Source organism: Doryrhamphus excisus, linkage group LG5 (genome assembly GCF_037039965.1).
Source record: "Doryrhamphus excisus strain RoL-2023G ecotype Guam linkage group LG5, RoL_Dexc_Guam_v1.1, whole genome shotgun sequence".
NCBI classification, from domain to species: domain Eukaryota; kingdom Metazoa; phylum Chordata; class Actinopteri; order Syngnathiformes; family Syngnathidae; genus Doryrhamphus; species Doryrhamphus excisus.
In genome coordinates, this window is record NC_136361.1 from 15,005,953 (window position 1) to 15,031,922 (window position 25,970).

Below are 25,970 nucleotides of genomic sequence, written 5' to 3' on the forward strand. Positions count from 1 at the left end.
TTCTGGTTGCAGGTCGTTCCGAATGTTCCAGAACACCGATGACCACAGGGGGAAGTTTGTTGTGGTGCATGTTAAAATTGCATAGAGGTGTGTTCAATATCAGCATAAGTATAAAAAAAAATGGGGGAAAATGTGTTTTGACATAAGTTTTGAAATGTTTTCAGACACTGATAGCCGAGATATTATTCCTCACTCTTTATACACGTTTAGACCTATGGAAAAAAACAAGATTTATTGTCTGACAGCCGCGCTTCTTCTTAAAGCTCAGCCTCGGATACACAAGTGTCAGAAGGAAGGCGAGATAACGCTCTTTAATCACCGCTGTTTACAATACATAGCAGCTTGCTAGGGATGTTATACTCCCGGCACTGACACAAGAGGTTATCAAGCAAATTATAGGAGTTCACGCCGCCATGGCGTAAATGTGGGCGGAATGTCCATCCATAGCTACGCAGCTGCAAGCTATCAGGCCACAATATAACATATGTGGTAATATGAATATTAACAAGTAAAAAAAAACAAACAAAACATGAGCTTAAAATGTATAAATCCACACAGTTCTATTACTTTGATGAGTGAGGCTGAATACCAATGTCATACCTTCATCACTTGACTCTACAAAATATAATGCAATATTATATAAAGGAACATCAACGATTAAAATGAGTAAAATCAATAAATCAAATCAAATATTCTACCACATATTATAAATGGCTGCAGTAAGTTAGAATAAAACTATTATAATACCAAAACTACTTATTTAATGGATCATAATTTGGGTTTAAAGATTCTATTTTTTGCATGTTTAAATAAAATAATTCCATAATAATTGTTCGTGATAATACATAGCATTGTTTTATGGTTGAGAAAATTTGTATAATCAATAAATATACGTATTTTAATATTTGTTATTATGCAACAATACAGGCACCAGCATACCCTGCAGCCCTTGTGAGGACAAGCGATATAAAAAATAGATTGTGTAACAATACAGCATAATATACAGAAAATTAGGTGGACAGTAAATATTTTAAACAATTTATATTATATCCATGTAAGTTTAAACCTTTTTTGCACATTTTATTCCTTCTCTTCAACACTGCACTGTACAACTTATTAATATTTTATTTTTCCAACACCTTCCCTTCCCACCTTTCCCTTACATAGGGAAAGGCACAACTTATGACAAAATGTAAGCAAACAATATGTAGAAAATACCGTTTGATGGAATTTTCAGTAATGGACAAGTAGAAGGGCTTGAGAGGAAAAAATTGGGCAAATTCACTACTTTGCGGTTCGAACATCACTCCCTCGCTTAATTAAAATTATCGCTATTTCGTGTTTGACTATGGCATATTACTAGTCAAAAAACATTGAAGGACGAGTCATATGTAGTATTTCTGGTCACTATTATATTAGATTATCTACACACTGCATGGGGTCAGCCACAGCATGTCCAACATGACAAGGTGAAAATGTTCCCCTCTCATTCAGTGTGGAAGTGGTACATTTTTGGCTTCTGACTTTTCTGACTGACTGTAAAAATCATATTAAAAAAATTATTGACATATTTTCTATGCTCCAGTTACAACAGTTCAATTTGTTTACATTGAATCCTAATTGGCTGCATGGCGGTCGAGTGGTTATCTTGCAGGCCACATGGCTAGGAGACTTTGGATGGAGTTTGCATGTTCTCCCCGTGCATGCGTGGGTTTTCTCCGGGTACTCCGGTTTCCTCCCACATTCCAAAAACATGCTAGGTTAATTGGCGACTCTAAATTGTCCGTAGGTATGAATGTGAGTGTGAATGGTTGTTTGTTTATATGTGCCCTGTGATTGGCTGGCTACCAGTCCAGGGTGTACCCGAAGACAGCTGGGATAGGCTCCAGCACTCCCCGCGACCCTCGTGAGGACAAACAGTAGAAAACGGAATGAATTAATCCTATTTTGCGGGTGATAACAATTGACCGTGATAAATGGGGGACAACTATACTGACTGTACGTTCTTTTATGTAATTTTGTTAAGCATGTTTGAAACAAATAATCCTATAATACTATACCATAATACTAATAATACTAATACCATACCATACTATATACCTATACCACTATACAATTCTTCGTAACTGCTTCTATTGTGCACTGTGTTTTTGAGTGCAATTTGTCATACAACAGTGTATAAACATGCATTGTGTTCTGCGGACTTGTGGTGTATTAGGGCGATAATTCTGTGCTTGGTTGTACAGTATGTGTACTATTGTATTTACTACTGCTAACTCGTATGATAGTTGAAGACGTATGCAGACATGCCCCGTTCATCTCAGTATGTGTAGCCAGCCACAACAGTTCTGATTGGCTAAGGGAGAACCCACCCATTGTGTTCTGCGTCCTGATTGGCTGTAGACTATTCAATTAATCCCCTTCGTGTTTTGGTTCGCAATGTACTTCAAAGCAGGAAACTCTTTGTGTAAACAACAGTGTCAATATGATGTAAACCTACACTGAAAACTCAACAAAAGTTGCTGTCTTGAGTGAATTGTGTCAAGAAAAAAAAAACGAAACAGTGACACTTTACAAGGCCTGGGAAAAGCTCCAGATACACATATGGCGTCTTCAATCTTGCTAAGCCGAGGGGGCCCAGCAGTGACTGATACACTCAGGACTTCCATTAAGCACCAACTGCTGCCGCTGCTTGTATTTGCTTTTTGTGACGACTGCAAATAGATGCTCCCTTCTTCCGTGACATTGTTTCCACTGACGTCTTGTTGACAAAGTGCTAGGTTCCTCTCATATTTTTTCAAATTGTGGTAGCGTAGACACGAGTACACACTTCACCACTACTCCATTCAATTAAGACACCATTGTTAGATAAATAGATACCGCAGCCTGGCATATGGTAATGGCAATCCCTGAGTGCACTTATCAAGGATTGTGGAGTATTCCTACAACTAAAAGCTCACGTTTCTTTGAATGCGCTTCTGTTTGTCAAGGACTCACTGAGGTAACACTGTAATTTGGACACTAAGCTGGTTCCTGGTAATAGGAAGACACCCATCAACTAGCCAAAACATGACTGTCAGTCACCTGAAAATGAACCTTCAATATCTCCTTTTAACAGGAACTTATTCCTTCATTCATTTTCTACCACTTTTCCTCACAAGGGTCGCGAGGCAGGCTGGAGCCTATCCCAGCTGTCTTTGGGCGAGAGGCGGGGTACACCCTGGACTGGTGGCCAGCCAATCACAGGGCACATATAGACAAACAACCATTCACACTCACATTCATACCTATGGACAATTTGGAGTCGCCAATTAACCTAGCATGGTTTTGGAATGTGGGAGGAAACCGGAGTACCCGGAGAAAACCCACACATGCAAGGGGAGAACATGCCAACTCCACACAGATATGCCCGAAGGTGGAATCGAACTCGGGTCTCCTCGCTGTGTGGTCTTTAAAAAAAAAAAAAAACAAATAACCAATGCAGTTAGTTAGGAGCTTGTTTTTGTTCCACAGGGAAGCACATTCATGGTGTACCTACTAACATTTCGAAGTGTCACTGAAAAATTGGAATTGAACCCTGGTCTCCTAGCTGTGAGGTCTGCGCGCTAACCACTCGACCAGGATGGTTCGCAAATCCACTGCCCATCAACAGATCAATATATTTTGTCCACTATCTGGGGACGTTTCTTTTCTTTTTTTTTTTTTTTTACCTGGTGTGGTGAGGGTCTAGTCAAACCTGGGCCAAACCAGGATCGAGTGCTCACTTTTTACCAAAGTCGGTAACAAAACGCACAACGGTACAAAATGCATTAAGTGAAAACAATAGAAAAGATCTAAAGATGTTTACAAATTAGTGGTGTGTCGGTCATGAACGAACAGGTCAAAGAACTAGTTCTTTTTTGTGAACGGAATGAACGAGGTCAGCGCCCCTAAAATACCCGATGAGTCCATTCAGTTGCTTTTCAAATGCTTTTTTTTGATTGGCTGGAGAGTGCTTGCTTTCTTGTCTTATCCTATCGTCTCACCTCACTCTGTGGGTGGGTGGGGTTAGCTGACTGAAAGACCGAGACGTCAATCTCTCGGTCTCGGTCTTTCGTACGGGAAAGACCACTTCACGCGCCAAAAAGTTAGTTGTTATGCCAAAATATTCAGGTCAAATCTGCCTCAAAAGTCGAACAAAACACGGAAATGAAACCTTCCGCTTGAAGAACTTCAACTCTTAGACATGCATCATAACCTCACAAACAGAAGCAAAATTTTGGCGCTAACTGCAAACATGCTAACCAGGATGAATGCTAACCAAGTCCCCAGATTTTTTATTTTTTATTTTTTTGGAGGTTTTGCTGTAACCTAAAATAAAGTTATTTGGTTTTCATGCGTCAAAAGGAAAAAAAAAAAAAAAGACTCGTATGAACATGAGTGAACGGACTGACTCGACATTGTTGACCGGGTCTATGCACAGCGGGAGATCACAGGCTAACAACCAATTGACCGAAATGAACAAAATGAACAGATCTTTTTACTGAATGAACCAGAATGATCCGGTTCACTGAAATGAATGGGTTTGCCTACCACTATTACAATTATACAGTAATTCCCGGCTACTTTACGTGTCTGTGCGCAATAATGTACTTACTGAATGTAGTTAGTGAAGGACATGCTTGGTCACACCCAGGTAATGTTGCTGCAAATTAAGGTTATTAAAAACCATGGTTACATGTTACTATTACACCTCTAGATTCAGTCAGTCTCACATAGTACAATCAGAGTTCCGCAACAGTTACATATGACTGACAAAAAACACAAGCTTAACACAAAAAACGCTTGATGGGATATTCTATGAATATAGTGATAAAAATGCCATTTCATATTCAGGTCAGTACGGAAATGCTATTCATATTCATTTCTGTCCTGTCATGAGACGCATTGTCTGTCATTAGTCATCAGTTATGGATGAATGCCGCTACAACCGACCTCATATTACTCATTAGGATGTCACACGAGTGCTAACGTTGCTGCTATTTCCTCCTATTTAATACAGATTTGTATTGGTTGGCCGTTTGATAATGTCCTGATTAGACTCAATATTGCTTTTGTCACAAGCGTTATTGCTGTCATCCATTATGATACACTGGCGGCGCCGGTGGTTTTCAGAGAGGCAGACATTTCAACAAGGGAACGTTTCATTCGGATCGGGATGCACATTTGAAAGAACGCTCGGTGAACATGTAAAGGATTAACTCCAAAAAGTGTTATGCCCTTTCTTTGGCTTTTCGGTGGAAAAGGAAAAGTGTGATGAATGAGAAATACAACCTCCACCTCATACAGTACACTTTTGCATATTAAATGAGATTGTGGCCAAGCTTTTGACTGGTACTGTGGCTGCTGTGTACAATATGACAAATATCCATCCATCCATTCTAGGAGCCTATCCCAGCTGTCTTTGGGCGGGAGGTGGGGTACACCCTGAACTGGTCGCCAGTCAATCACAGGGCACATATAGACAAACAACCATTCACACTCACATTCATACTTATGGACAATTATTGTGGCAATAAAAACATGTTATCTTTTGTTATTGTAATCTACCACTTATTTCACTGTAACTGAACATGCAGCAATATTAAAAAAAAAAGATTCAATTTGTCTTGTCTTGTAAAAGAAAGTCTTATATTTTAGTCAATGCGGCTATTCCAAACACTATAAATGCATAAAACACCACAAAATGACCGCAAAAACACAAAAATATGTCCTGAAAAAGAGGCGTTGTCCCTCTCCACATTTGCAGTTCACACTTTGAGGCTTCAGTATATCATGGTTTTTTCAAAAATAATCATAATAATTCATAAATAATGCCGTTTCCTGGTTGAATATGCCATATTATTAGTCTATAATATGTCAATTTAAACTAATATTATGTATTTGTTGCCTATAATAAACATTGTCGGCTAAATGAACAAAACAAAAAAAAAATTTGGCATTCAAAAGAGACATTGAAATTGTCATATTTTGTTATCTAAAATGATCACAAAGTGTCATGTTACTATAATGTTCGACACACAAACAACAGATTTGATTGCCAGAACAACAGACTTTTATTGCAGGTTTGAATTATCTCATTATCTAATTTTCATTACCTCATTTTCTTTGATTATAGATTATATATTGGATAATAAGAATGTAAAGTTGATGATGGGCTTATTATTTGATGTCTAGAGATATGATACAACCCATATTTAGAAGGTTATAAATATGTTTTCAATGCACTAGCTGCAGAAATATTGCATTTATAAAGAAAGGATCCTATTTTCACCAAAATTCACTTATCATAGTTGGGTTTGGAAACAATTAATGGTGATAAAGAAGGGATTATTTTATTTAGTGTTGTCTTGTACTCATGCCTGTGCAATTATTCCAGATTTTTTTTGTTACTTACTGTGATATTAATTCAAAATCCAAATGAACTGACAGCTAAAAGATTGTCTGAGAGTTCCGATGGTCCTCTGTATGCAACTAGTGGAAGACAAACATGGATCGGGAATAGCACACACTGACATCGTCCTTATCCATTGTGGTGATACAACATGTAGCTGTCAGCAAACAAACACCTGAACAGCCACTGGCATCTCCCCACCATCTTGGGGCTAAGGGCCCGACACCATGTATGATCCCTGCCAAAGCCCCCGGATGTTTTATTCCACCGTAAAATATTCTCTCCGGACCAGCTGAAGTCCTAATGACAACGCAGATCGCTGTGTTTCCTCATATGCGCCTCCTGAGTACCACTCGTGGCTTTTGTGGCCTTCTTAATTTGATATCATCAAACAGCATACAGTGATGGCTGCCGTGGCGGTGGTGCTGTGGGTTGCCGCTACCGGTGGTCCCTCCTGGAGGCTAATGAGACTCTGATCACATTTGGTACATCCTCATCTAGCAGGTCAACAAGCGTGCAAAAAGCAGTGTTCTCATTAGGACACAGAACATTGATTAAAGTGAAAAGGCGTACAGCAAGGCTTGAGAGGATGCCTGAGACTAACGTCAATATTTAATACACGGATGCTTGTGTTTGCTCCCACAAGCTGAAATGTTTTTGTTTGACTACTTTGATATTTTTATCCCTACAATATGTCAGAGGACCATTTGTTTTTACTATACGGACCATATATGGTCTGGCATGAAACGGGAAACACATTGTACGTAGATCAGGGGTCTCAAACTCAGTTTACCTGGGGGCCACTGGAGCTAGGGTCTGGGCAAGGCTGGGCCGCATCAGGTTTTCCAAAACAAAAAAAAACGCATTTATTAAAAACAAAAAAATATACAAACTTTTTCAGTGCTTTGGTTCCAATTTTCTACAATAAAAGCTCTGATAAAACATTCCACTGTTCTGAAATATCTTAATTTTTATTTTTCTGCATTTTTCAGATTAAAATTAACAAAGCATTATTAGAGCCCTGTAGACATGACAAAACACGACTATAGTCACATTTATACTTTTTTATTTACAACATATTGCGCAACTGCAGGGTCTTGAGACACATGCTAACTCGCAAACTAGAGAGCTAGTGACCTAAACGGTAGCCTTCAAATTATTTCTTTTAAACTTAAATAGCCAAAAACTTACCACTTCCACACGGATAGGGAGGATAACTATTAACCGTTATTTAACCTTTAACATGAACATTAATCAGATGTAATATTTTTTTCTGGGTACATGATACCATACAGCATCCATATCAAACATTAAACTTTCATATCAAGGCGGGGGCCTCAAACTAGTGTCCTGCGGGCCACAATTGGCCCGCGGGCCGCGTGTTTGAGACCCCTGATGTAGATGGATGTTTAACTGATGCGGTATGCTTTTGGATCATGGATGGAGTGATATTAGACACGTGTGGTATGCTTTGGATATTTTCCACAAATGGATCGATGGTTAAATAAATAGATCTTCTTCTTTCTCTTTGGGATTTTCTCTTCAGGGGTCGCCATAGCGAATCAATCTCCTCCACCCAACCCTGTCTTCTGCATCCGTCTCTCCTCACGTCCTCCTTCACTACATCCATAAACCTCCTCTTTGGTCTTCCACTACGCCTCCTCCCTGGCAGCTCTAAACGCAGCATCCTTCTACCAATATATTCACTATCTCTCCTCTGGACATGTCCCAACCATCTCAGTCTGGCCTCTATGACTTTATCTCCAAGGCCTCTAACATGTAATATCCCTCTGATATACTCCTTCCTGATCCTATCCATCCTGGTCACTCCCAATGTGAACCTCAGCATCCGTTAAATACTAAATAGATAAATGCATTTAAAACATACTATACTTTGGATCATGCATGTCGTCTTTCCATAGACAAATAGGCAAGTTTTTATACCATTTTTATGCAGTGAGATATGGAAGTCATGGCCACAAGTCTATATGAACACAAAACCAGTGGAATAACTCCATTTGAGGAGTCCTACAGTGGTCCTTAAGGGTAAAAATAACAGTCATTATACTTTCACCGATGGATTGAAGTAGTGCTGAAAGCACAGCAAGACATTTTTATTTGAACATGTTAATTTCCAGCAACACAAGCTGGTCAAAAACCCTAATGAAAAGTAAATGTGCACGTGTTGTTTTTATTTAAATATTCAAATATTCATGGAGTATTGTTTCTAATCATATTCCACAAAGAAAAGGAGGCGAGCATTTTTCATCAGAAATATAACCCGATGAGACGTGTAAAGGCCAGCCGAGTCGCCTCAGTGGCGGCGGATGCTTTCTTGGCCGTCGGGTTCGCCACCTGATTGCTATCAGACAGCAACCCGGTGGCTCCCAGCGGATATCATGCCATTATCTCAGGTTTAGCACAGCCTCTTAATCACAGCAGACGCGCAAAGTCATTAGTCTCTGTCAGTTTTCTACACCACTCAACGAGCGTGATTGTAATCTGTGGGATGTTTTTTGGGGGGTTGGCTTCTAGAAAACGGTATCACACACCATGAACCTTGTGCTCCGGTTGGCTGCACGCACTCTAATGGAAGGTATCATCATGTTGATGTGCTGCAATCTTTAATTTACTCTACATGTGTTTTCTATTTGGCATTTCTGGGGTAGTGTTTGCTAAGATTATATACACGCTTAGTGAGTGTGACCAAATGTCTTAAAATATTGATTTTTAAAAGTAGAAAAGGTGGACACGTTCAATATATATTTTTGTTTATGCCTCTGCGGCGACTTGTTTTTTTTTTTTGCTTATAGAAAAATCAATGGGTCTTGCTTGAGTTATCAAATCGTACGTCTCTTGGAAAGAAATTGCCAAAGGGGGCTGCAAAATCGATGGTGAGATATTGCGTTATTTAACAGGTGGCCATAAATAGTGCGGCGTGATGATGGTAACTTGTTAGAGTGAGAGGACAAAGAAAGGTCACGCAGTGTGAACCTTTCACTTTGGCCACGGATGAGGTGAATTTTGAAGCTGCATGCATTTTAATTTTATTTTGTTTCTTTTCTTCATTTCGGAATTTATCAATGATAAAATGGTGTTTCAATTCGAATCGGAAAATTGCAAAACTATTTTATTCATTCTAAACTTTTAATTTTGGCTGTCAATCTGATTTAAAAACACAAGATTATCACAATCAAACCTCTGTCCACCAGAGGGGGCCAGAAAATCCAGAGTCCAGAGGGAGACTGATGTCACTGCAGCACCCTGATGAATGTGTCATGTAAGGTTGCCAACCAACTTTGTCCCTTATTGCCGCGAGAATCAAACCAATTGTCTGTAAAACCTCAATGACTTCAGTTTGACAGTTTGACGCAGGCTGCTCCAATCGATGCCGTTTGATCAATCCCTTATCACAACTATTGACGTTCGACTTTTTTTGCATCTTTCTGGCTTCTGGTCTTCCAACTTCATTCATTCATTTGTTTTCTACCGCTTATCCTCACAAGGGTCGTGGAGGGTGCTGGAGCCTATCCTAGCTGTCTTTGGGCGAGAGGCGAGGTACACACTGGACTGGTGGCCAGCCAATCACAGGGCATATATAGACAAACAACCATTCACACTCACATTCATAACTATGGACAATTTGGAGTCACCAATTAACCTAGCATGTTTTTGGAATGTGGGAGGAGATGGCCGAGGGTGGAATCGAACTCAGGTCTCCTAGCTGCGTGGTCTTAAAAAAAATACAAATAACCAATGCAGTTAGTTAGGAGCTTGTTTTTGTTCCACGGGGAAGCACATTCATGGTATACCTACTAACATTTCGAAGTGTCACTGAAAAATTGTACTCTCTTGTTGTCATAATAGTAATTATATCTTATCCTCAAAACACTTGTGTGTTGTGTGTGGTCATTTTGTGACATTTTCAACAAAGTGTACCCAGGCATGCCCATATAAGGAAGTGAAAAACCTTGCGTCTTCTTGCATAGCTCACTGCCAAATGTACAAACCTCATTATATGAAACATTAGCATCGTTTGACACGAGAATGCAACATTCTAACAACATTTATAGGTCACAACAGTAGAAAAAACATAATAGGTCCCCTTTAATTAAAAAAATAAAAAAGACATTTGTGACAGGACAGTCGAGATGAATTGATCAGCCTAAAATCGAGCACGCTCCAGAAATCACTTTGCCAATAGCAGTGATGAATCAATTTGAAGAGGACAGCAAAATCAATGCATAATCAAGGTGATTGTTCAACAGAGGAGGGAACATTGATGCAGGAAAATAATTGCCATTGAAGGTAGAAGTCGAATGGATGCTGTTAACCACCACAGTGACACTGACTGTTGATTATATGTCTTCCAAAAGGGGGCAGCTTGTATTTATTTTGCAATTTTGGTTCAATCATTGAGTTGGCCGAAAACTACAGTCCATTAAAGTGAGTTAAAGTTGCTTTTTTTGTCGATGAGCAAATGGCAGAAATGCATAATTGATTTTGGTTCAACATTTACCATAAAAGTGACTTGTTTAATTATGAAATTAAATTTAGCTGCAGAATCCTACCCGTCTCTCTTCAATTGCCATTGGTCAGTGTTCAGTCATGACCTGATCCAGGCTTAAGCCCTAAATATCTTTCACAATATTTTAAACACAGTGTCATCTTACAAACGACATTAAACTCATCACACAGTAACTTAACACTCCCAGAAATATACAGCCCTGTAAACAAGTTTTAAAAAAAGTTTTCACATGTAATGAATGTCATGTAAGGAGACAGAAAACCCAGAGTCCAGAGGGAGACTGATGTCACTGCAGCACCCCGATGAATGTGTTGCTCAGATGCAGTGCAAGCTGGGAAAAAGGTTTTTTTTCATTCCAAACTTGTATTGGTACAAATTCTGTGGTGTACCTTTTGGTGGTTGTATTTAAAAACAGGGGGGGCGTGAAAACATTTCTGTCCCTTAGGGGGGTATGACAAAATAATTTTGAACCACTGGGTTAAATAAACATGCTTTAGGTAGGAATTTAAGTGTTTGTATTATTCAACATTTTTACAGCATTTTTTTTTTAATATCTCTCCAAATATTGCTTATCGGCCGTCTTAACTACTCAGAATTGGTATTGGTCCAAAAAAAAAAACAAAAAACATATCGGTCGATCTCTACTAAGAAATATTGTCTTTGTCACCTATAAGACAAAAGCTAAAATATGGATGCTTTTTCAAATAGCTTAGCATATATTGATCTAAACTGAATTGGTTTTAGGGCTGCACAGTGGTTGAGTGGTTAGGGCACAGGCCTCACAGCTAGGAGATCCAAGTTCAATTCCAACCTCGGCCATCTCTGTTTGGAGTTTGCATGTTCTCTCCGTGCATGTGTGATTTTTCCTCACAAGGTAGACTGAAAATGAATGAATGAATGAATGAATGTACATTTCAGAGGTATAGCTTTGGAGTGTTAAGCTGCCGTGTGATGAATTTAGTGTTTATTATGTGTTCTTAGTAAGATGACTCTGTGTGAAGTTTACGTGTTCTCCCCGTGCATGCGTGGGTTTTCTCCGGGTACTTCGGTTTCCTCCCACATTCCCAAAGCATGCTAGGTTAATTGGCGACTCCAAATTGTCCATCGATATGAATGTGATGTGAATGGTTGTTTGTCTATATGTGCCCTGTGATTGGCTCCTCACATCCTTCTATATTTCTGTGGCATTTATTTAATTCATGAAGTCAAATTGTAGCTTTAATAACACGGTAAATAAATAGCTGCCGCTATCGTAATTGCCAAGGCTCGTCTATATCTACATATGTGACAACAGTAAACGCGCTGCCAACAGCATCTGCTCCTGAAACCTAAAATCGGCATCCTTTTGTGTGCACGTGTGACCGCCTCACTTTTAACCTCTCGCTATGCTAATCCTTCGCTGCCTGTGAGCCACCTTGGCTCGAGTACAAAGAAAATGCGGCTTATCGCAAGTTTCATCCGCGTTGTTGCAGCGGCAGCGTTGCTCAAGGATAAATCTAAATTCAGAATTTAAAAGTTACAGGATGAAATAAATGAAATGTCCCTTAGATGTTTATGGTGAATCAAATCATGGCTTGTTTGTCCTTGCCAGAATAATCCTGATACCCGTTTGGCAGTGAGGTATTCCTTTAACAACATAGAAAAGAACTGAGGACTCGTTTTTAGCATTTTAAACAGCAGAATTCAAATAAAATAATACGGAAAACATTGTGAACTGAAAGTAGGATATCCTGAGTCATATAGTTGTGTAGTTTTGTATCCCAAGCCCCTTTCACACAGCCTGTAAAAGCATTCCTTTTCTATGTGTATGTTTAGGTGATTTAATATAGAACATAATAACATAATTAGGGAATTAAAACAACCCGGCAATTTTTCAGCTTTTGAGGAACCATCAGAGCTGTAACAGAGGCAGGATGGGACTGTGTGAAAGGGTATTCTGTAACAAAGACCGGAGACAACACCTGACACTTCTCATCTGTTGTGTTGAAAGCGACTGTTGCTGTCCCGGAATTTTGCAATGTCCCTTTTTTGTTTTGTTCTGTGTGAGAGGCATGTGCAAATAAATGCCAGATTTACAATCTGAGTGCTGACGAACCAATTTGGCAGGATCTCAGTGTGAAAGAGGCTTCAGTTTCCTTGATAGCAGAAGTTATTTTATTATCAAAGACCTGCTATGTTGTCCCTTATTCAAAATTAAATTTTATCTGTGTGAAAGGATATTCCACAATGGCCGGAATAAAGGTGTGAAGTACACATAATGAACACATATTTACTCCTCGACGGCATGTTATTTTGAAATGTTGCTGCGTGAAAGTGCACACACATTCTGCTACAAACTCTGTGTAAAAGGCAAAGGTGGATGAATGATGGATTTTCTCTTCTAACACTGATCCACCAATTTTGTGGCATCTCTGTGTAAAAGAGAGTCTTTTTTTTTTAGGAAATACCTGCTCTGTCACTCTCATATACTACAATAATACACTTTTACTGTCTGAAGGGATTTTGACCACAATGCCTGGACCGAGGTGTCAATTTGAACAATGAATAATAAATAAATACCGATCTACAGTTTTAGTGCCGATGCACCGATTTTACAGGATGTCTGTGTAAAAGTAGTTCCAGCTTCATTTATAGCAAACATTTACTTTATTATGAAAGGACTGTGCAAAAAAACCCACAGTCGTGTTGACCATTAGCTTTTTACACAGCATGTTCTCATTATTGCGGAACTATTCGTCTAGGAAGAAGCAATCCACTAACGGCCACAGATCAACAGATGAGGTCTCTCTCTCTGTGGGAGCAGCAGTCGCCGATTATTGATGACCTCATTAGAATACCGCCTGTTCTGGCTCGCTTTGAAGGACTTCTCAGGACGACAACAACCACGAAACGATGATACGGAGCCAAATAGGCGCTTCCTAACGGCCGGGAACGGTGCGTAATTGCAATGGGTGTCAGAGTCTCTGTTTAGCTTTTTTTTTTTTTTTTTGGAATTCTCACAGGAAGCTTTCAGTTCCTCCTTTTTCCAACGGTTTCCAACGGAATATCCAGTCGGTTAGGCGTCACAGACTGGTGTGTTTAACGATGTTTAATTATAAGGTGGCACACTGTTGATGCTTGAGCCACAGGTGCTGCCTCCATCTTGGAAGAACAAAAGCCTCATTGAGCAATCATGTGGTATAATTAAAGTGTCTCATGAATTCTGGGTGGAAAAAGTACAAAAGATGGGGAGGGAATACACGCTGTTGTGGATATTAGAGCATTGCAGCATAGTGGTCAGCTACATAAATGAGCATTTTTTCTGGCTTTGTTCTTCTATATATGGCACTTCAGTGACTTATGATTACGATTAATGCAATACATAATTTTATATATTTTATATTGATTTTATATTTTTATATATTTTTTGGTGATATTTTATTATTCAATTTCTAAAACGTACATTTAAAAAATTCAATTAAAGTATGGCGTCCTATCGATTATGCTGAGGTCACATGTCAAATAAAACTAAAATTAAAATAATAATGATAGGAATTTTATTTATTTAATGTTTTTGTATGAATAATAATAACCAAAATAATATTAGATTTTTTTTAATGCTACTACTTGCAACTACTAAATTCTAGTAATAATAGTCATAATAATAATGCATGCACTAAGAATTTTTTTGATATAATTTTAAACTATTTCCAGCACTGCTACCATAATTATATAAAATATTCATAATTATATCATAAATAATTTGAAATTATCCTTAATTAATTTATTGTCACTTTTTGTCTCAAATCTAATTTTTTTTTTTTGAATTTTACTGTTTCACCATTTGAAAATAAATATATGAATTAAAAAAAACATGTTTTTTTGTGGTTGAATACAAACTATTATTAGGGAAAACGAGGGCTGTCAATCAAATAAAATGTTTAATCGTGATTAATCACACTTTTGTCCGCAGTAAATCAGAATTAATCACATTTAATCGCATATTGAAATCTCTTTGGTAAACAATCCGGTGTGCTACAACGATAATTACATTTTGTATTTTTGTGATTCATGCATATTTCATGTACGGCATAGATTTCCAATATGATTGTAGCTTTATTTAAGAAAATAAATGGCTTACTTGCCACAGTCTGCCATTACATTGGCTTCCACTAAACAACAGCACCAACAGGTAGCTCACTTATCTTATTGTTCAAGTCCCACTGTTGTTCATCAGCATGCTGCAGCAGGAGCCGGGATTTGTCAGCCCCATTCCTCTATCTGGGCCGGGAGAGTGATGTAGTTTAAGCTGCTTTTCGGCTTTACGCGAAAAAGGATGTTGCGCTTCAGCCCCGCAGGACGGCTCCATCTTTGTGGTAATGAGATGCCCTTGTGCAAACTACAGCCACATTAAACCAGCGTGTTAGCATCGGGATACATCTTGTCACTGCAACCCCGTGAGAGGGGTTCCTCGCATGAGTCGGATATGCTGGGGAACTAACTTTTTTTTTTTCTTAAAGGTCAACAATGCGTAATTGTTGGATCATGTGCACGCAAACATGAGATGTGTCCAAATTCAACTGCTGCCTCTTCTAGGAGAATATGTTTGACGGCTAAGGTATATGATAATACCATGAAGTACAGATTTTTTTCTTGTTTTTTGGAGGATAGCCTACTTCTATCCTTTGCGGCTATCATAACCCGAAGGTTTTTTGCACTAGAATTTTCCGGGATGTTGACATGACAAGAGGTTTCTGTCTCACTTACAATACTAGCCCAGCAGGGTAAAAGGGGGGGGTAAAACATCCATCCTGGTTCCCCTCAAGTGCAGCAGGTGAAGCACAGCCTTCAGGCGCCGACCTTGTAGTGAGAAGTCGAACATCACCCTCTGACAGCCCTCTCAGATAGAGCTCTGGTCCAGGTACGGGGTAGACTAGGTAGGACAACATGGAGGGTGCAACAGAGCGAGGCGGACTTGACTGTATGAGCGGCTTTAGCTTTAGTTTGAACAGGCTGTTCGACACTGAGATCAACTTGTCATAGCTGAATATGTCCATATCACGACAGTTGGCACGATAGCCAATCAGAAAAGCTTTTGAGAAAGTCAGTTTCAAATGACCTAAAACGGAGTGTGGGGGGTAAAAAAGCCAAATGAGTAGAAAATGTCAATGTCAAGTCAGTCTTGCACGATGCCAGATTTCCAACAAATTGGGTTTTGAACAAGCAGATCTCCAACAAGTAGGTTTTCCAACATGTCAGATGCTCAACTCGTCAGTCTTGCAACTTGTTGGATTTCCAAAGTATCAGTCTTCCAACAAGCCTTTCTTCCTGCATGCCAGATTTGCAACAAATCAGTCAGATTTCAGTCAAATCAAGTCAGTCTTCCAGCATGTCAGACTTCCAACAAGTCAGTTTTCCAAAATGTCAGATTTCCAACAAATCTGTTTTTCAACATATCAGATTTTCAACAAGTAAATCTTGCAGCTTGTTCGATTTCCAGCAAGTCAAATTTCCAGCATGTAGATTTCCAACAAGTCGGTCCTCTGACAGAGCGCGTTCCAAATATGTTCTTCCAACAAGTGGGGTATCTAACAAGTCGGATGACCAACAAATCGGGCATCCAACACGTTGGATTACCAACAAGTCGGGTTACCAACAAGTCGGATTACCAACAAGTCGGGTATCCAACAAATCGTATTACCATCAAGTTGGGTATCCAACAAGTCAGATTACCAACAAGTCGGGTATCCAACAAGTCAGATTACCAACAAGTCGAGTATCCAACAAGTCAGATTACCAACAAGTCGGGTATCAAAAAAGTCGGGTATCCAAAAAGTCGGATTACCAACAAGTCGGGTATCCAACAAGTCGGATTACCAACAAGTCGGGTATCCAACAAGTCGGATTACCAACAAGTCGGGTATCCAACAAGTCGGATTACCAACAAGTCGGGTATCCAACAAGTCGGGTATCCAACAAGTCGGGTATCCAACAAGTCGGATTACCAACAAGTCGGATTACCAACAAGTCGGGTATCCAACAAGTCGGATTACCAACAAGTCGGGTATCCAACAAGTTGGATTACCAACAAGTCGGGTATCCAACAAGTTGGATTACCAACAAGTCAGGTATCCAACAAGTCGGATTACCAACAAGTCGGGTATCCAACAAGTCAGTCCTCTGACAGAGCGCGTTCCAAATATGTACTTCCAACAAGTGGGTTATCTAACAAGTCGGGTGACCAACAAGTTGAGTATCCAACAAGTCATATTACCAACAAGTCGGGTATCCAACAAGTCCGATTGCCAACAAGTCGGGTATCCAACAAGTCAGATTGCCAACAAGTCGGGTATCCAACAAGTCAGATTGCCAACAAGTCAGGTATCCAACAAGTCGGGTATCCAACAAGTCAGGTATCCAACAAGTCGGGTATCCAACAAGTCGGGTATCCAACAAGTCGGATTACCAACAAGTCGGATTACCAACAAGTCGGGTATCCAACAAGTCGGGTATCCAACAAGTCGGGTATCCAACAAGTCGGATTACCAACAAGTCGGATTACCAACAAGACAGGTTTCTAACAAATCAGGTCCAGCAAGTCAGATTTCCAACACAATGGTTTTCCAACAGACTTCCAGCTACTAGTCAGTCAGATTTTCAACAAGTCAGTCTTGTAACTTGTTAGATTTCCTACAAATCAACAAAACAAATCAATACTTCCCACAAGTTGGGTTTCTAACAAGCCGGGTTTCGAACAAGTCTGGTTTCGAACAAGTCAAGTATCTGACAAATCAGCCTTCCAACAAGTCAATCTTCCAGGATGCCAGATCTCCAACATGTTGAGTTTCCAACATATTGGATTTCTAACAAGTCAGGTTTCTGACCAGTTGGATATCTAACAAGTCAGTCTCCTAACAAGTGTGCTTTCCCACAGTGCAATGAAATAAGTCGTGGTAATTTATGACACCGCTTGCTCAAAGTATGTAAAAGCACCGTTGATGAATAGCTTCCCATTAGCCTGAGGCCCATTAACGTTAAATCAAAGAGACATTTCCGTCTTCCAAAAAAAAAAAAAAATCTTCAAAAGACTCTCAGGTAATTGAGCGCTATACTTCATGCAAGCGCCTTTTAAGGGAATTTTCCCTTTTCATTAAATGTTCTTTCTTTGTAGCTCAAGGGTATTTGGTTGACCTATTTTTAGGGATGATGTGCATTATTGCAGCATTGGTAAGGCGGTTTTTCAGACTGTCTTTAAACGTCTACAAAGTGTTGAATCAGCCTCAGAATTCTCTTTAATGTTTTCCCAATGGAAGCTTAGCATGTTTTCTTCTGATTAATTTTTAATATTATTGTTATTCCCGTACAATCCGTATTCCTCTCTCGTGTCCTCTTGCTCTTTTTACACACTCTTGATGCACTCCTGATCTGTCCACCGGGATGAATTGATATTGAAAGATAATAAATCTTTCCATTAGGGCCCATCGCTCATTATATGCCTGCTGCTTCTCAACATAGGCCGGGTTTCCCTTGACTTTTTTTTTTTTTTTTTTCCTCCTCGGCCTGTTTTATATTCCAATCTGTCTTTAACACACGTCTGGCGTCTTGACAGCGGCAAGGTTAATCTCTCCTTATCGCCATCGATCTCTCATCATTCACCCGCATCGCCGCTCTGAGACGATGGTGTTTATTCCGTTAACTTTGCTTCCTTCTATAACAATTTTGAATTTTTAGGTGTTTAATTGTTGGAATTGCATTGGTGGCTGCATCTTCCTTAACCGCATAGCATTTGTTGAGAAGGCTTGCTGACTGGGGATGCAACCCACTCTCAACAGGCCCACTCTACACTCTGGCTTTTTAATGCATGACACTATGTAGGGAGGGGAAAGAGGAAGGGATAAAAAAATAATAATTAAATAAATTAATAAATAAACAAAAAATAAAGGAAATTGTACTAGTTTAATTGGCGACTCCAAATTGTCCATAGGTATGAATGTGAGTGTGAATGGTAGTTTGTCTATATGTGCCCTGTGATTGGCTGGCGACCAGTCCAGGGTGTACCCCACCTCTCGCCCCAAGACAGCTGGGATAGGCTCCAGCACCCCCGCGACCCTTGTGAGGAAAAAAGCAGTAGAAAATGAATGAATAATTATTAATGAGCTATATCATCTCATATTGCACAGATTTGATTGGTCACTTGGCCACTGAGAAGCTGCATCCTGAGTCACATGTCAGATGATCTTCATTCACCGCATTAAAACAACATTTGAACGAAACATACAGTTTGTATATTTTTATTTAAAACTTCATATAACCCATACAGCAAACTGTACAATTGAATAATTCACAGTGTCTTAAAAAGAAAATAGCTCCGTAACTGTTTTAAAATTTTAATTTCTATACTATTTAGTTGAATATTCCCACGTTTTACTCCGATGTCGGTAATTCTCATCGTGTCTGATCACATACGTTTACTAGTAAATCCCCCCTTTATCACTCCCTTTACATATTTTTCTCTTTTTTTTTGTAAAAAAAACTTACAAAAACTATATTTATAGAAATTCTCCATGTCCACAAAGAAAACCCTGGTTGGCACCAACATATTTGAGAGTTATTTTTTTTGTTGTTATTGTATTTGTTTTTACTGACAAATGGTAGAAGCAGCAACTCAAAAGGAAGGGCACCCTCCAATCCCCCCGCTATAAAAAAAACAAAAAAAAAAACAAAGGGGGCACATTATTTCACCTTCTTCTACATCTCATATAATTTGATGAATATTAGAATTATTCACATTGATAAAACTGGAAAATGTTAAAACGACAAAATGAAGAATAGAATTACCTCCACCAAGGAAATTGTTTTAAATATATTTCTCGTTTGGTTTTTTTTGTTTTTTTTACAGAAAGATGCAAAAAGTATACATTTTGTGAAAAAAGCACTATCTCTAATAACCTTTCATATGAACTCAAAATCAATTGCAAAGATGTTTGTGGAACAATAACCACATATTGTGTTGGATGCTGACAGATTATTTGTAAATAATATTTGCATTAAGCTAACAAACTGTGATGAAAACATACTTTTCTGCAAGGCTATTGCTTCTTTTTAACTTGTTTTCATGGTTCTTTGGATTGTGTTGCTTATTGGAGAAGTAGTCATTGATCACACAATTTTAAACATTTTCAAATTGTATTCAAAAATAATTAATCACACAATGTATTTGGTGACAGCGCTGTACTCTAATCATGAATTAGAAAGATCGAAGAAAGAACCCAGAATGCAAGTACACAGATTCTACATGGCAGTTGCTATAGTGAAAGTTAAGCTTGTGTTCCTGGAAAGTCACACAAAAGTTAAGTTTGTCTGAGAGAAACTGGCTCAAACTGGTCTACAGTAAGTACGCTCATAACATGTGTTCCTCGCTTAGTACAGTACTGTTCTGTGGGTTCATCTGTGAGGGTCGTGGAACTCCGGTTGTGCTATGTGAGTGTTTGTGTGTGTGTGGCAAGATGAACTTCTGTGAATTAGACTGAAAATACGCTAAGCTAATATACTGCAACTAGTAGGTATAATAATATGTAACACTTCCTTGGTAGAGGTTATTTTTTATTTGAATTTTTACTCTTTGGAGCACCTGCATGAAAACTCATACTCAGTGGAATAATACTAATAGAACCAGCCCTCATCGTTGGGGGGGGGTACATAAGAGAAACTATGGAACATTTCCATCATATGTTTTTAACCTTGTAGAAATATAATCAACAAAGACACACACTTTTTCCCCATCGGACTGATGGCAATATAATAACCATAATAATATGCATTTTCTATTTAATAAATAAACAAGGTCCAAGGGCCGTGGATGTGGGCTAAAGTGAGGAAGTAGGCTTAAAGTGAGCTCTCTAATGCAATAACATCTATGACGTTTGAGCATGGAGAGCATTCATTTATAACAGTAGAAAGGTAGCAAAATACATTTTTTTATCCTCTCCTGCTCATCTTCATCTACACACTTTGCAGAAGGGGTTAAATAATTATACAGTGGGTCTCTACTCAACCAATGCTAAGGTTTACACACTGGAGTTTTCCTCCATGGTAAATAGTCTTTTTTTTTATGATACTTTTTTTTTTTTTAAATATTTATATATACTTGTTGTCTCTTTTGATGTATTTGCCAACCTCACAGAGGTTTTTGCCACACATGCGCTCTGTCAATAGGTCCACTTGAACATTTAGGCTGTCACACTTGTGATTCGGTACTCTGGTTCAGACCAAAAATTAAAAAAAGCACATTATTGTGGTTTGCTTAGCATTCACACTGGGATTTTTGTAATGGGACCAAATGCGACGCAATAAAGAACATAGGAACTTGATTGGCATCTTTTGTGGCATATTACGTGATGTAACGCACATATTCTAAACCGAAATGCTGCCTGCTGGGTTAAATACGCACAGTGGGCGATTTGTATTTACCATCTTAGATTTCGCCAAAAGCTTGTAAAATATACTTTTATAGAGCAGAGCATAGCAACAGCAATCACAATGCATTTTCTATGACTTATTTGTTTCTGCATGCGTTTTGCCATCATTTTATCACTGGTCCCTGTCTTTGGTCCATATCGTGTTTATATTGGAGTGAACAGAACTGCACCAAAGTTCATTTGTAAGTGGACTGAGACTGAGACCATCTCGAAACCAGATCTGCTTTTTTGGTGAACACCAGTGTTCACACTTGATCAAACGACTTGTACTAGTAGAGCAAACGAGTACCCGTTGAATCCCCCCCCAATAGTAATCCTTCAGCATGACAAGGATGGATTTGATGACGACAGTACTGATGGAACGATTGAGACTTTCAGGTTTGATGCTCATATCGGGAAACTATAATGTCGATGTGATGGAGGGGGGTAATCGCTGGGGTGCATACAGAAGAGTTACAGGATTAAACGAGACAATTATAGGCCAACATGAGCTGTTTATGGTACGTTAAATTTTGTCTCTTAACCTTTGCTTCCGGATTCTTGGTTTATGCACCGCGTTCATCTGCTTCTTTAGACAGCAAACTACGTACTAGTAACATTATGAATGAATTCATTCAAAACACGATTAATCAACAACCGATCAATGATGATGCCCATTCTTTTTTGAAAATAAGTCGTTCCAACAGTCACGTGTTGATTGGTTGTTGTTTGTCAAAAATGGTTTGGTTTAGGAATCCTTCGAATGAGCCGGTTTGAAACCACGCCGTTCATGAATGATGTTGATACGTTCGTTCATTCATTTGTTGGTTGATTCGTTCATTCTGTTTTTCTGTTTGGATCTCTGTAATCCCAATTGCAATGTATTTCAGATGAACACTTGTATGAGAGGCATAGGGACTGAAACCATTAAAACCATTCCAACCAAAAGGGATGTTCGGTCGTTTCCGTCATTCGCTCATTCTTGCCCGTTCATTCGTTCATAGTGTTTCTCAGTTTGTAATCCTATTTTTACTGCTAATTTGCTAAAATGGAAACATTAGTAACATTGGGACTGAGTCAGTTTGAAACCGAAAGGATTTCATTGGTTCCTTCGCCAATTGATTTGTTTGCTCTTTTTGCTCTATACTCACATTTGCACTGCACAAGCACACACCAGTGGCACTGGGACTGAGCTGGTTTGAAACCACGCCAACCAAGAGCGATCTTTTGTTTCTTTGTTCTGTGTTTTGATTTGGATTCCTAAATCCCATTTGCAATGAACAAGTTCTGGACACTTGCTAACATGCGCACACGAGCGGTGCTGGTCGTCTATGGAAAGGTCACATCTTTGGCAATAAAGGTGTTTTTAAACAGATGAAAGTCCACTAGTGTACAAAATCACATGAGGTGTACTGGGCTTGAACACATCTAATCCCGTAAAAGTGTCCACTCTCCATGTGAGTTAATTGCTTGTCTAGTGAAATTACACATCACAAACCTCTAAAAGTGTGTTTTTAGGTACTCAATCTGAGGTACAAAAGCCCCCAAATGACCCTAATTGAAAGTATGTCAAATATTTATTGCCTTCCGCTGATTATGATTTTTCTTCATTGCTGTGTGTTTTCTTCTGTTCTTGTGTTGCGCACGTAAACATCGGACTTGAATCTAAGCATCCGAGTACAACAGAATAAAAATAACATCCTGCTTTTCATCCAGGATGATGTCTTTTTGGGTGGCGGCAGTCCGCGATGTCATACCTGCGTGGCCGACGCTGCCATTTTGAGTTGTCCGTGTTTGGTCAATGTCCCCATTTCACTGTGGTTCATGGTGAACCGGAGGATTCCGTCGATGCCATTGTCTCTGGTCTCGGGCAGCGCCCCCGACACGTTGCTCAGGAGGCTTTTGCCCTGCGGAGAGCACAGGGTCATGGAAAAACGGGGGTCATCCCAGCGCTGCAGCTCAGGCTGTCCTTTCCTGGGAGACGGCGGTCGTTGTAGGCGTGCATGTTGATCACTGCATCCGTCTTCGCCGCGACCGGGGGCTGTGGTCTGTGTTTCACCCGCCTCTCGCAGGTGAACGACAGTCTGATCTCGTCCACCATGGCACTGCACAAAGACCTCTGGGCAAAAATGGAGGGCGAAGGGATGTGGGTTGGTGGTAGGGGGGATGGAGGGGGCAAAGGGGTAAAGGCCTTAGCTTAAATAACACATTCCTTGAAATATAATGGCAATTTAATTACTTGAGTCATCACGTAGTGTTTCACTGTACTGTGGCTTATGCTTCTGTTTAACCCCCGTCTTACCGCACAGTTAACAGTTACCCCATGTTGAAGAACATGAAAAACTTTTGGGGTTTTCAGGTTTTTCCCCACTCAAATTTGTAAAATTCTTCTTCTTCTTTCTTTTTGGACTTTTCCCTTCAGGGGTCACCACAGCAAATCGATCTCCTCCATCCAACCCAGTCTTCTGCATATGTCTCTCTCACACCAACTACCCTCATCTACATCCATCAACCTCCTCTTTTGGTCTTCCTGGACATGTCCGAACCATCTCAGTCTGGCCTCTCTGACTTTATCTCCAAGGCCTCTAACATGTAATGTCCCTCTGATGTACTCGTTCCTGATCCTATCCATCCTGGTCACTCCCAATGAGAACCTCAGCATCCTCATCTCTGCTACCTCCAGTTCTGCTTCCTGTCTTTTCCTCAGTGGCACTGTCTCTAGACCAAACAACATGGCTGGTCTCACCACAGTTTTGTATACTTTCTTATTTCGTTTTTTATTATTATTATTATTATTATTATTATTTAGTTATTTTCATCAGGTATTCATTACACAACACTAGTTTAAGGCAAGAGCTGCTGCCTTTATTGGTATCAGTTAATATTGGAATCGGTAATGAAGTGCTTGTAAGAAAGCCAATATTGTGCATCTCTAATTATAAGATTGTGTGTACAACTTTTGTTATAGCAAAGTCCAGTCTCGAGGCCAAACAACATGGCTGGTACATGTTTCTTCACCACCTTTTCACAATCTCCATTGTTCTGAACTCTTGACTCCAAGTACTTAAAATTGTCCCCCTTCTGTGTATCTTCTCCCTGTAACCTCACTCTTCCACTTGGGTCCCTCTCATTCACACACATACGTATACTCCGTCTTGCTGCTGGTAATCTTCATTCCTCTCCTTTCCGGGGCAAACCTCCACTCTTCTAACAAATCATGCAAATCATACACACAACTTCAAATTTGTAATGAATTATGAACTATATTTTTGTCAAGTAATGCCAAAGAGAATTAATTAAGATTATCCACCCAATAGCATCTTCAGAAAATTGGCAAAGATTTCATTTTTGAAGTACAAAAAATCTTTTCAGCCTCTTTAACTCAAGGAATACTCCAAATAACTGCATCACAGCCAAAAAACACTGCCTTTTCCCTTTAAACACAATCCAGCTAAGGAACGACATTTCCACAACTGTGTTCACTTTTACAAAGTGACACTGCTTCCCGCAGTCTGAGAATTAGATGCTTGACAACATTAGTGTTTGGTGTGCCACATGAGATACAAACAGACAATTCTGTCATTAAACACAAACAAGCAACCCTGTTGGAGCATTCCCATTCTCACAGGTACTGTCCCACCTATGGATACTAGGAGTAGAGGATAGAGTCCCGCCCTTCCTGTGTCCTTCACAGTAGAAATCCGCCTATTTACATTGTTCATTTTTTACATTGTTCTTTTTAAATGGTGAATAGAAAGTGTTGTGATTATGCTATTTGCTGTGGCTATGAATGCACTTGAGTCATCTCACTCAACATTTTCCAGCAGGAAGATACCTTGACAAGACCAGATGTGTAACTAACAGGTTTTATAAGTACTATTACTAGTTTCCTGCATGCCTGTAATTGGGAGCTTATACAAGGGTGCTTGTTAGCTTCAGTGCTACATGCTAGCACAACTGATTTGAAGAATGTTGCGCCTCATTAGCTCCACTATTGATCTCTTATTGGCCATCAGATTAAAAACAAGGCCTATATGTGTCAAAATCCACAATATCGGCGTTGATAATATCATTATTATTAAGCTTACTGTCAATTATAATTGATGTTCCCGCACTCTCACCATTACTTTTTACTGTATTCAATTTAGTTCCTATTTTATTCATTCATTCATTCATTTTCTACCGCTTATCCTCACAAGGGTCGCGGAGTGCTGGAGCCCATCCCAGCTGTCTTCAGGCGAGAGGCGGGGTACACCCTGGACTGGTCGCCAGCCAATCACAGGGCACATATAGACAAACAACCATTCACACTCACATTCATACCTATGGACAATTTGGAGTCACCAATTAACCTAGCATGTTTTTGGAATGTGGGAGGAAACCGGAGTACCCGGAGAAAACCCACGCATGCACGGGGAGAACATGCAAACTCCACACAGTGATGGCCGAGGGTGGGATTGAACTCGGATCTCCTAGCTGTGAGGTCTGCACACTAACCACTCAACTGCCGTGCAGCCTGTTCCCATATTATATTTTTGCATTTTTTGCAGTTATTGCATCTTAGTCATGTTTG

General features: G+C 39.5%; 1 protein-coding gene across 1 annotated transcript in view; it reads right to left on the bottom strand.

The window, feature by feature from the left end:
- Positions 1–19,217: 19,217 nt before the first annotated feature.
- Positions 19,218–25,970, bottom strand: part of grik3 (glutamate ionotropic receptor kainate type subunit 3) — a 131,004-nt gene continuing 124,251 nt past the window's right edge. The window contains exon 16 of the mRNA XM_058054178.2: positions 19,218–23,514. Coding sequence (XP_057910161.2) covers positions 23,149–23,514 — 366 coding nt within the window. The 3' untranslated portion in view covers positions 19,218–23,148. The remainder of the gene's footprint in view (positions 23,515–25,970) is intronic.